The sequence below is a fragment of the Syngnathus floridae genome, chromosome 3, assembly GCF_059516105.1.
Source record: "Syngnathus floridae isolate MCC-2025c chromosome 3, RoL_Sflo_1.0, whole genome shotgun sequence".
Classification (NCBI taxonomy): Eukaryota; Metazoa; Chordata; class Actinopteri; order Syngnathiformes; family Syngnathidae; genus Syngnathus; species Syngnathus floridae.
Window position 1 is genome coordinate 18939766 of NC_142415.1, and position 12295 is coordinate 18952060.

General features: G+C 42.4%; 2 protein-coding genes across 2 annotated transcripts; one reads left to right on the top strand and one right to left on the bottom strand.

Moving 5' to 3' along the window:
• Positions 1–303: 303 nt before the first annotated feature.
• LOC148400948 (uncharacterized) lies at positions 304–5392 on the bottom strand. The gene is made up of 5 exons (XM_088371642.1): positions 5268–5392; positions 3600–4504; positions 2893–3064; positions 1480–1646; positions 304–1372 (listed from the first exon to the last, which is right to left on the bottom strand). Exons 1-5 carry the CDS (start codon positions 5287–5289, stop codon positions 1226–1228), a joined length of 1413 nt encoding a protein of 470 aa, XP_088227768.1. The 5' UTR covers positions 5290–5392; the 3' UTR covers positions 304–1225.
• A 59-nt stretch (positions 5393–5451) lies between these two features.
• Positions 5452–11847, top strand: LOC148400949 (semaphorin-7A). Its single transcript, XM_088371641.1, has 14 exons — positions 5452–5827; positions 6238–6368; positions 6713–6772; positions 6834–6932; positions 6997–7105; positions 7181–7288; positions 7587–7729; positions 7849–8027; positions 8095–8197; positions 8264–8450; positions 9427–9542; positions 9607–9758; positions 10312–10388; positions 11349–11847. The coding sequence occupies exons 1-14, from the start codon at positions 5677–5679 to the stop codon at positions 11684–11686; spliced, it is 1953 nt and encodes a 650-aa protein (XP_088227767.1). The 5' UTR covers positions 5452–5676; the 3' UTR covers positions 11687–11847.
• Positions 11848–12295: the final 448 nt, after the last annotated feature.

The following is a 12295-nucleotide window of genomic DNA, read 5'->3' on the forward strand; positions in this document are numbered from 1 at the left end:
GTTAACGTATACGTGCTCGTGAATGAAGGCAAATAATTCATAGCATTTTTTTCTCAACACATTGCTTACACAAATTAAACATTGATGCTCTCTAGGGGGCGTGCGTTATTTAAAGGTTACACTAGAGATAAACTAGCAGTGGTTGATGCTAGAAAGCTCATATTGGTTAACTGTCAACTCGTATTTTCCCTTTTGGGCTTTTATTTATTTCTCCAATACTTAGTTGGCCTTAAGGCTTCATAAGAAGTGACACATGGACAAGCCAGCGTAATAATCAATAAGAAAAGGTTGTTGTTATTTTTGAGATATGACTCAGAAATCACTGACTGACCGAATGATCATTTCTTACACGTGGTAAATTCAGGAAATAGTCTTAACCCAAGACTGGAGCCAGTGATAACAGGAAACAGTGTATGAAAGGTTTCCATACTTGGGAAATGATTAATACATGAGATAAAAGCAAGAGAAAATAGCAATTACAAAATCTGCAAATTAATAGTCTCTTTATTTATTTTTCTGATCATTTAAATGATCATATCACAATTCTGCAGAATTTCCTCACACCAAAAATAAAACACACACGTTATTCCCCATTTTAACTTAAAGTCTTTCAATACAGCGACATCAGGGCTGACTTGAATGTCCCAACTAATGAAGTGTTTCACATTTCGCTCGATTTAAATAACACGGCATATTACACACTGTGTAAATGTCACCATGTCACATGCTGGCTCATGTGTTATGACATCACACTGCCCCAGGATGGAGATTACGTCATAGTTGCGCTCTATTTTTAAACAAAGTCAACAATGTGAATTGCCAACATGGCGGAAATAATGAGAAGAAAAATATGTTAACAGAAGTGTTGATTTTCAGTTTTGCTGAAAATTGTAGCTTGTTGGCTAATGTGCTTGTGTAGCGCAAAAATAACAGATTTTAAGGCGTCACTTTGACTCACTAAGGCAAAAATTGTCTTAGCATAATTAGCTCTTGAAAATAGAATAAAACATCACTAATGGTGTCACACAGAATTTAAGACAATCGTTACAAGCATACAAAAGAAAACAACACGTTAGCGAGCTAAGCTAACAAAGCTTCAGGTTGTACCGCTTGTGCAGGGCTATTGCTTTTTTGCGCTTGACCGATTGGGAATAAACATTCATCTCGAACATGTTACAATGAAATCAGCAAAAAAACAAATCAAATTCTTTATCAGTCATTTCTACTAGACGTTTGATTGGATGGCATGCCAACGAGCGGTCTCCCCGGGGGCCCGGTTGCACATTTCCTTCCAGTGTCCTCTCCCGGCCTCCGAAACATGACCACCAATCAGCACATGCCCCAAAATGCTACTCTTGGTGTACAGACGACCCTGTGAACGGGAAAATAACATCGGAATTTGAGTTCATCTCATTATTTAGAGTGACCCGTATCGAAATGTCTTCACAATAATCGAGGGAATCGTTTTTTTTTCGATACCTGCATGATTATGAACTCAAAAAGCAATGGCAGATGAGCGACGTCGCCGGGCGGCAAGTCGAATAAGAAAGGGGCGTTCCAAACGGGACTGGAACCGCAGGCGGCTTTGGTCTCCTTGGTGCTGATTACTTTTCCGTCGTGATGCAACTTGACGATGATGTAGTGGACTGAGGAGGAAAAACATGGCACCGGTATTTCGCGTCAGCATTGTCAACGGTCCAAAGAAAATGCAGCTTCCCTTTTTTTAATCATTTTAATTGGATTGCTTAATAATTCAAATGTCTTTTTGTGGTGGTGACACATTCCTGGAAGCGTGGGGACTCTCTGGGGGTAACAAAGTGGAATGAATTTATCCGGAAACGTCAACGCTAGTTTTTGTTGTCTTGCTTTTTGCGCGCCAGTGAAGCGAAGCTGGAAATGAGATGCTAAGTAGACGCGAGAGGAACCGACATGGCTTCCTAATCTGGTTATACAACAAGACGGTGAAGAGTCATCGCGTGTTTTGTTGTTTCTAATACGTAGTAGAAAAGGAATCCCTCGCAGTTCCATAACGGGTTCATCAACGATCGTAATCGGAGTCAATTGTATCGTACACCTGAAGTGATTCCCACCGGTGTTGTAATTGGAGTGAATCTGAACACAGGGAGTACGGTATTGTACCGTATTTTCCGCACTATAAGGCGCACCTAAAACCCTCCAATTTTCTCAAAAGCCGACAGTGCGCCTTATAATCAGGTGCACCTTATATATGGACCAATATTGAGCCACTACAGCAGGCGTGTCCAAAGTCCGACCCGCCGGCCAAATGTATAAATCTTATATATGGACAAAGTTTTAAAATGGGCCATTCATCGAAGGTGCGCCTTATAATCCGGTGTGCCTTATATATAGACAAAAATTTTAAAATGGACCATTCATTGAAGGTGCGCTTTATAATCCGGTGCGCCTTATAGTGCGGAAAATACGGTAATTGAAATCATAATTGGTGTTGATCATATTGTAAATGGAGGACTTTTTATCGTTGAAATGCATTATACCGTATTGTAAAAGGAGTAGATTATACTATACTGTAATTGGAGTGAATCATGGTGATAGGAGTCGATCGAATCGTATTGTAATCTGAGTGAATCATACACCAGTGGGGTGAATTTGTTCGGTAATCGGGATCATCATAATTAGAGTGAATCATGCAATGTCACAAGGGTAAATTGGATCAAATCATAATTTGAATGAATACCACGGAAGTAAATAGTATCAAGATAATCGAACTGAATCAATTGTATCATTAGAGTGAATCATATTGGAGTGAGTCGTGTGTATATCATTTGCGTTTTGTTTGTCACGAAAGGACATTTTGTGTTTCGGGTTAGCAAACTTCAAACATCATCTACCCGTTGTGATTATTGCCTTTACCTGGTGCGCCAGGGATGCGCGTGAGCTTGGCCAGCTGGTCGGCTTTCCGCACCATCACCTTGATGCGCCGGGCCGGCACCTGGTACTGGAGCAGCACAAAGATCTGACCCAAAGATCTCGGCGCACACAACGAGCTCTTCCTGCGTGACCACGAATCCTGTGAGCTCATACTCTGAGGAACGGCAACACAACAATGGGACATTTATTGAAGGAGTCATTTCGGCAGCAGATGTTCCCTTCATTATTTGTGGTGCATCCCAAAATAGATCCCAGTGAGTATCTGAGGGATGTGACATCACTTCCTGTCTGCAGGTATTCCGACATCCTTAAGTACCTAGCCAAGCGTGTACGTGTTCTGATAAAATCACTTTTGCGTCACTCGCTTGCTCCATCGAATCTTCAGAGCGCAACCGACTTGAAAAGATCGACTTTGGTCATAAATCAAGTGTGTGGGCGCCCGGCGTTACCTCACGGGCGCCGCACCTCACGCACACGTCCGAACGTATCAGTCAATTCCAATCTGGAGGGGAACGCGATGAGCCAGACGGGCTTTCACAAAAATTAGACTTGGCACAATCTGCGGAGTTATTTATCAACACTGGCAGAGTTTCAGCATGGTGCATCAACAATTTGCTGCTCATTTTGACCATGATGAAGAAAAGTGAAGCACAAAGCTAACTAGTGATTATAAGCATGCATCAATTTACCTTCTTGAGTTTACTTTTGGCAGGGCTGAGCTCCCTCGTGCAGGTCGCCGTCGTGTCGGGCTCCCAGTCCAGGTGCTGGCAGGGCAGCTCCACCACGCCCAGGGCCACCTCCCGTAGGCCAGAGAAGTCACGGCTGTAGACCTCTAGTTTTAGTGTACATGCCCTTAGCCTCTCCAAGGAGCCTGCTTGGAGAGCCAAGTTCTGGCTTTGCAGCTCCGGGCTGAAACTGCGGCGCCGGGATGCCACCTGGCACGGTACTGGGCACACTGGAGGTAGGCTAGCCCGCACCAAAACCCGGTTACTCCGCCTCCTACCGGACACCCCCAGGATGTTGACTACCAGGGTACCACTTGAGGAGTAGAGCAAGGAGAAGTGGAGCAAGGGAGTCGGCTTGGTTGGGGTCGTGGTGGAGCCGTATTGGAATGGAGACAGCGCACCCTGGTGGCTCAAACTTTCTCCACTCACGGTGCTGCGTCGACTTTTCACCCAGCGAGATTTGGGAACCAGTTTGGTGAGCGAAGGCAAGGAGGCCCGACTGTGGTTCGAATTTTGACGGGACGGTAAAGGATCGAGCGGGGAACTGAGGCGGCGCAGCGGAGACAAGGACCGGGAATCCAACGGGAGATCGCTGAGGTCATCCTCGGATGGAGATGAGCTGCTTTTAGAAGACGTATAGTCCAGATTGTCGCCGTCAAGTTCTTCGTATTGTTGCCGGACGGGCCGCGTGCTCAGCGCCGGCGTCACCGTCACGGTCACCCGTTCGTTGGGGTGAGAGCACAAAATGCCCGACTCCTTATCATCATCTGAGGGCACGTCCTTCTTTGGCCTGCAGTAGAGGATGAAGGCGACAACCACGCAGTAGCACAAGATGGCCAGGAGAACGGCTAGCAGGATCTGCAGATGAACTGGAGGCAACCATAGTTTCATTCTGAGAACTCTTTTGCATCTGTGATAACCTCAAATATTTACTGTTCAAAGTGAAGCTTGAGTATTCTGATAGCGAGGACCAGACCAGGTCAAGGACCAGACTAAAATTTTGAAGCGACGTAAATGAGTTAGACTCATCTTAATGAGATCAATGAGGAAACGTCCCTCATTTATCACAATCGCTTAAGACATTGTCAAAAAGCCAGACAGAGGATATGATAAATTTCCTGACAGCCAGACAGCAAGTGTCCTCATATAATATGATTACATGCTTTAATTTAAATGTCCAATCAGGGGCTCAGAAGCTATAATTCCTTTTTACACTTCTTTTGTTGCATTCTAGTTATTTATTAGGATTATAAATCTATCCAGTCACCTTCCAATTTGTAAAATATGTTTGGTTAGAGCAACATCAATCGGAGTTCAGGGATCCTCCTCAAGTTCTTTGTTGAGCCGAGAAAAAATTATTTAACATTAGGAAAATCGTGCACACTATCAAACGAACACGATGCTCTCTCAATTTATTCACAAATTTGCTTAGTCAGCAGGATTTGTTTTTGCTCCGGTCCTTTGACTCAGGAATTCATTATGCAGTGGCTATGTAACTTCATTAGGACCGTGTTTACTTCATAATATTTTGTCCTAAAAGCACTGATTAAATAAGTTAAAGCCTGCAGCTCCAAAGTGTTATTTTTGGTTAAATAAATAAATAAATACATAAATAAATAAAATGCTTCTTACCTGGCAGAATGTAGTGCGACATGACTGTGTCCAACACTCTTCAACATGTGGAATCAGTGTGAGCCCACCAGCATCAGCATCAAAATTATGATGCCCTCATATGATGCTCTCTCTCTCTCTCTCTCTCTCTCTCTCTCTCTCTCTCTCTCTCTCTCTCTCTCTCTCTCTCTCTCTCTCTCTCTCTCTCTCTCTCTCTCTCTCATTCTAAATTGCCCTAGAATATTTTATTTGTGCACAAGCCTGTTTAATGCATATGCACTTTCATCTTATTTTTCAAAAATTGAATATTCTTGGACGATCTGAAAGCGGCCGAGGATAATTTGAGATCGTCTTACAGTGCCCCCTGCTGGGGATATAAAGTACCACTGTACAGGGGTGGGCAAATATTTGCTCAAGCGACGACGGACTTATGCTGTGCAGACGCGCTTTCCACTCACGCAGAACGATGACAATCTATCGAGCGGACCTGTATTTTCAATATTTCTTTATTTTATGGCTCCTCGCGAATGTCAGCTCACTGGACCCGACGCTTATACCGAGGATGATTTTCACAAAGAAAGGTAGGTGACCTCCACGTTATCTATCAAAGCAGGAAGGCAAAGACAGTTGAGATGCAAACAAGATAAGACAAGCTTTGGCGCCTGAAAAGTACTTGTTCTTAAACTCCACATGTTTTAGAAGTAGCAAAAAGTTGTAGTTATCCATCCATCTTCTATACCAGAACTTCTGAAATGAATATAAGTAGTTATATTTCTTAAATAAATAAATTCATAAATACAAAAAATAAATGTAGTTTTGTTAAGATGGAGATGTAGTTTTCCGAGAAGCTTTGGTTAAATCCCATGTGAAAAGTAATTTAATAAACATGCAAGTCTCTGTGGTCGGATTCAAAGCGTATGCCGCAAATTTGACTTTGACCTAATTTGATTTACATGTCATCTAAATTGTCTTTTGATGTTTCCTCTGGCAGAGCTCACCCTTAAAAGTGTGATGTTACCAGAGGGAGTCCATAAACTTCTATTTCCAGAAAGAGATTATAATAAGATCATGGCTGTAGGAAAAAGATGTCTGATCTCTCTCAACTTCCAGTCTACTTCTAAGGTAATCAATAAAACCTCTAAAATGCTTAAATAATTAAAGTCTAACTAAATATGGCTGAATAACTTCAGGTCATCGAGGTCGTCTCTGAAGATCGATTTTGGCTTTAAAAATTGAAGCTTGAGCAATTCAGTTCAGTTGACAAAATGACATTTTAAATAATTCTGTCGCTGGTATCGACAGATGAACAAAGTCTCGTTATTTGTCCTCATTAAATGATCATTTTTAGACCAATTAAGTCCAAGTGGATAATTCCTCGCATCACAACTGATGATTTGTCGCAGCATGTTAAGGCTTAATTTGACAAACTCAATAAAATGACCATTCCAATCATTTTTCCATTGCAGGCTCCCGTGGAACGTGATTTGCTGTGGGCCGAGTGCATTAAAAATGGAGCGTCGGCAAACGTGAGACACGCAAACTCAGCTCTCTTATTACTTGGTCCTCACTTCCTAAAATTTCCTCCAGGATTGCAACCATGAGGTGATGTTGGCCCATGAGAGAGAAGACGCCAGCCGAGTGTTTCTGTGCGGGACGGACGGAGCGGAGACACTTTGCTGCGATACGGTGAGACACAGAAAATGAACGAGACGCTGGAGTCTTGTTACTGACCTCCCATGTCGCTTTGTAGAACCTATCAGAAGATTTTCCCTTCTGCACACTAGCCGATGACCTGAAAAGCATCCAAAGGAGCATCCAAGGTTTTGTCTTGAAGGATGCTGAACATTCTGCTCTCATTGGTGAGTTTCAGCCTAATGGATTGCTGTCGACAAAAAAATCTCGACACCAAGCACAAATTTTTAATTTAATTCCAGAATCTGCAGAAGGTTCCTCACTGTACGTCACGTATTCCGGCTCGCAGGAGTTCGTGGGCGTCCATAAGTTCGGAAAGAACAGAGTGGGACCGGCTAACCACGATAAAGGTAATAGTCGGAAAAATTGCTGGTAACATCACTATTTTTTAAAAGTGAAGATATTTTGCATTGACACATAAAGTCGATGCAAAATTTACGGGCCAAATATAATTACACCACGGACCAAATTTGGCCCATAAGCCAAGAGTTTGACACCCCTGCAAAATGAGATTTTGTCTTCAGTTTACTTGTATAACAAACAGGTGTGCCTCTCACCGCAGGCAAAGCAAATGTGACATTTTAAATAAAATTATCTAATTATAATATTTGTGTTGTTAAATGAGCTTAGCTGTTGTTCTGCCTGTAGAGCAGCATTACTTGGGGTTGGTCATGAGCAGACGCGAGGACGAACCATTGCAGGACAAAGTTTACGCCTTCTACAAGGAGAGGAATAAAGATTTGAATGTATGGAGCAGCACGTGGCTTCCGTACATCTCCCAGTTTTGCTTGGTGAGTGATAAATCCAATCGTGGCGTGAAAGTGACCCAACAAATTTGAAAAAAAAAATAAAAATAATACGTATAAGAAACCCTAAAGCGTATCAAGATGGTTATTTTGCATCTCACCAGGCGGACATGGGCGGCCCCAAAAACAACCTCCAGTTCACGTGGACCTCCCAGATGAGCGCCAGACTCTCCTGTGGTGACCCAACGAGCAAAAGGCAATTTTACGAGATGGTCGATATTGCCACCGTGCACGCGGAACGATGGCAGGACACCCGTGTTTATGCGCTCTTCAGGAACGAATGGTACAATTTAAAACACAATTATTAATGTACTGGAAAGTAAGTTTTCAAAGCGGTGTCTTCGTCGCAGGAACATGAGCGCCGTATGCGTTTACGCTATGCAGGACATCCAGGACGTCTTTAGCGACTCGCCCTTTAAAGGCTCAGATCATCAGAGGAGCCGGTCCAGACAGGTACGAACACTTAAATAACTCAATTGAGACTTTGGAGGATTCAACTAATCATATTTTTCTTTTCAGTGTGTCGCAGACAGCACACGTCTCTCTATGGACATCTTGAAGATGACCCAGATGAACTCTGAGATGGAGAAGTTGGTGAAGCCTGTGAAGAAGTCAGGCCCACTTCTCATTAGCCCCCATGTCTACACTCACATCCTCACAGACACTGATCTCGCAAAGGAACACACGCTTCTCTTTTTGACTCGAAGTGAGTATCGGGGTACCGAAACTGATCTGACAACTTTCGCTTGCTGGAAACGGATCTCACTAGGTCTTTGTTTCACATTGCAAAATAATCCACTGCATGTTCTTCTTGCACAAAAAAAAAAAAACCCAGGGGTGTCAAATTCATTTTTTTCCGCGGGCTGCATTGTAGTCATAGCTTCTTTCGGAGGGCCATTATGACTGTCAAAGTAAAAGCTACAAAAAAAACAAATAACTTTTCAAATCAGACGAGTAAAAACTGGTCCAAAAAAAGATATTAAAAGTGAAGACAATTTGCAATTCTTGTAATGACACACGAATTTGATGCACAATTTGTCTTTGCAGGCCACATAAAATGATCTGGCGGGCCGTGTCTGGCCCCCGGGCCTTGGGTTTGACACCGGTGGCCGAAGGGGACAAAACCTTGTTGTGATAGACAACAATACGACTTGTTGTTGCCCAAACTAGGCAGAGTCAGTGTGATGTAGGGTGAGACTGTGGTGTCTCAAGCTTCCTGTGAAAATTGGAGCAACACTCACTTGCTCAGTCACATACCACAGAGGTTGATGCCACATAACTCAAAGTCCATTTTCACCCCAAACTGGTTGCTTTAAAATAACAGAGTAAATATAGAAACAGCTCTAATTATTCATGACCCAGTAGGGTTAGGGTTAACTCATGCTGACTTCCTGAAGAAAGTCAGGCACGGACTTACTTCTGTAATTCTATTTTAGCTTGACAAATGTCATTTGTAATACTTCTTTATAGCTGAATGGAGAAGTAGCAGAGTTAAAGTTTTTTTTTAGTCAATCAGAAGCCTGAATAAAATCATTGTCCAGAAAAGAATTGGAGGAAACATATTGTGGACTTAGTTATTTTTCTAAGATGCCTGAAGAAAGGCATTTGTTGATCTATGACAAACCCCAAAAATCAGAGGGGATTTTTTGGTGGTCTCTGACTTGCTGTTTGTTTTCCACCAGATTGCGGAGGAGTGGACAAGTTGGTGGTGAACAATAGCACAGCTTTCATTATCGCAGAATACAGACCATTTTTCCAAAGAGCTCATATCGACAGCATCACCCTCCATCCTTCCTCTGTGAGTCGATGAAAAACAACATCCTGGCCGAACGCATTTCGATCTCACATTAAACTTTCCGCAGAAACAACTCTACGTCAGCTCTCGTCGTCAGATCGTCCAGATGGACGTGGCAGATTGCAACCACTATGGAAACATGTGCGAGGAGTGCGTGTTAGCACGAGACCCGTACTGCGGCTGGGACAGCACCGGATGCACCACCACGACCACCACTAGGTGTGACACACTTTTTTGCATATAGACTCAGATCTTCCCCGAAGTGTGAACACGGTGGTTAAAAAATGATCACACTTCTCCAGGAAACAGACATAAGTCTCAGTTGAGTAGATTCATATCTGTAATTCTCGCTTTACCGGTTAGCACCGTATGTTTGACATTTTTTATACGAGTCAGAAAAATACCCAGCGAGAGATCGAATAAAACGATTCAGCTTTTGATGACTAGCATTTGTAAAATCCAACAAATAAAGATGACGCAGTGGAAAAAGCACAACAATGACATGACTCGTTCATCATCGTGACGTAACGACTTGACTTTTCTTTATTTGATAAAATGATTCAGCGTGACTGATTTGAATTTGTTCATGGGTGTTGACTCATGTTGATTGCAGTTTTAATATTTTGTAATAGTTTCAGGTTGTAACATTGGAAGTTTCACGGACCCCTCCAAGTATTCCAAAGTTCTAATATGTAAAATCTGTGTTATGAACTTGTGATATCTAAATATCTTACTATGAGTCCGATTAATACATGTATGTTTTGTTTGATAGGAGCAACGTGGTTCAGGATGTGAATTCAGGAAATTATCACTTGTGCGGGTCTTCACTTCATCCTCACATCAGCAAAGGTTTGTACAATAAAAAAATAGCACAAAACAATATAAATATAACGTTCCACATTTGTAGCTTCTTAGTGATTACAAAATGCGTAACGTCTGAATTGCAAATATGAACACACCCATGAAACTGACAAAGCAGCAGTGTCAATACCGGTCATGGGACTTGCATGACATGAGCTTCTGCTATGCGGGCGTACGTGCACGTGTTTTATCCAAAACAACAGTCAGCTTGTTGATATAAAAACATCATATTATCTTTTTTCCGTCAACCACATATGGGAACCGAAACACATTTGTTGAGTGGTAGATAAGAAGCTACAACAACCTTAAGAAGGCAACCTTTAGCATACATTATTCATTTCTAAAGTGTGAAATTATAGTCACAAGCTAAAAAAGTTACAATGTACAAATAAATGCTAAAGAACTGTTACAATATATTTAATAGGTGACAAAGACAGGCTAAAGAGGTCAAGCTAATATATGTGCTAAATGCTAACAAATAGCATTTTCAGCATTTCTTTAATGATAAAAAAATGGCCAAAAATGACATAAGTTTAGCTCAATTGTTAGCGCTGGCATGTATTAGTCAAATGCTAACAAATCCGTACAATTAACTTGTATGTACTAATTGCTAACAAATGTTTGCCTTAGCATGCGGTAAGAAAACTTCCGTAATTGCCCCCGTGGGGATAGTTTTCTGAATCTCATTCAGAAGCGAAAGAAATTATCGTAGTATAAATAGTTTAGATGGATGAATATGAACAGAACGTAGCATTAGCATACTTTTGTTGCGCACTCATAAAGATTGTGTGATTTGACACTGTATAACACTTTCTGAACAATTAGCATCTTTGCTAATGAGGGGTGTCCTGGGTGGACCACCAGCAACACAAAATGAGGGGGTTGAGACTTTTTGTGCCATGATTCATTTCCACATATTTCGCAATAAGTCGGAAATCTTGTTTACAGTGATTGGTCGCTCAAGCATGCCCGAGATGCCGGTCAAAGTCATGCTTCCTCACGGGTCCCAATACTTCCTCCGTTGCCCCATGGGGTCTCACCACGCCCAGTACAGCTGGCATCACAAAGACGGGGGAGTCACGCCCTGCTCCTGGAGCTCGTACGGGTGCCTTCTCTTAATCGACAACGAGCAGGAGGGCGCGTACATGTGCGTGTCAGAGGAAAGGGGCTTCAGCCGTGTGCTGGCCCGCTACACCGTCAAGGGCAGCGCCACGTCAGCGAGACCCTCTATCGGGCTCCTGTTCTGGCTCTGTGCGCTGACTGCTCTCATCCAAATAATAACGTAAGAAAATCAGACAACAATTGCAATTTTTTCTTTGTGCTATTTATTATTATGCGAGGTAAATGTACAGTCTTTGCAGCACTTCCCTTTTCTACGTTTTTATCTTACAACCTTATGAAAATTTACTTTTACAATAAATGTCTGAGAAATGTCCAGAAGCAAAAAGGTTCCAAATTTGCACCACACTTGTTGCAACAGACTGCTTGCACGATGTTGTCTCGAGATATGTCAAAACTTCCTCAAGCGTGAGGTTGGCCAACATTTAACTTGTAACAGCTTCTCTGACCTGGCCCTTTACCAACTTCCTTTTCCAATTAATCAAAAGGTCAAACAGGATCTAGCCTAGATCCTGTTTGACAATCTAGATTCTAGAGTTACCGAGCAACAAGCTTGGCTAGTTAGTTATGTGCGGGGAAAAAAAACCTAAAAATTCAGCAGCCTGACTGCTTTCTTTGACGTCTACCTTCAGTGTCTATGCGAATTGCTTTCTTTGAGTTTTTGTAGAATGAAGAGGACTTGGGTAACATTAAGCAAATGTCAATACAGTAACACAGTCTCTGGGACAATGCTGCCCTCTGCTGGACATATTTGGAAACGACTCTTGTCTGCGTGT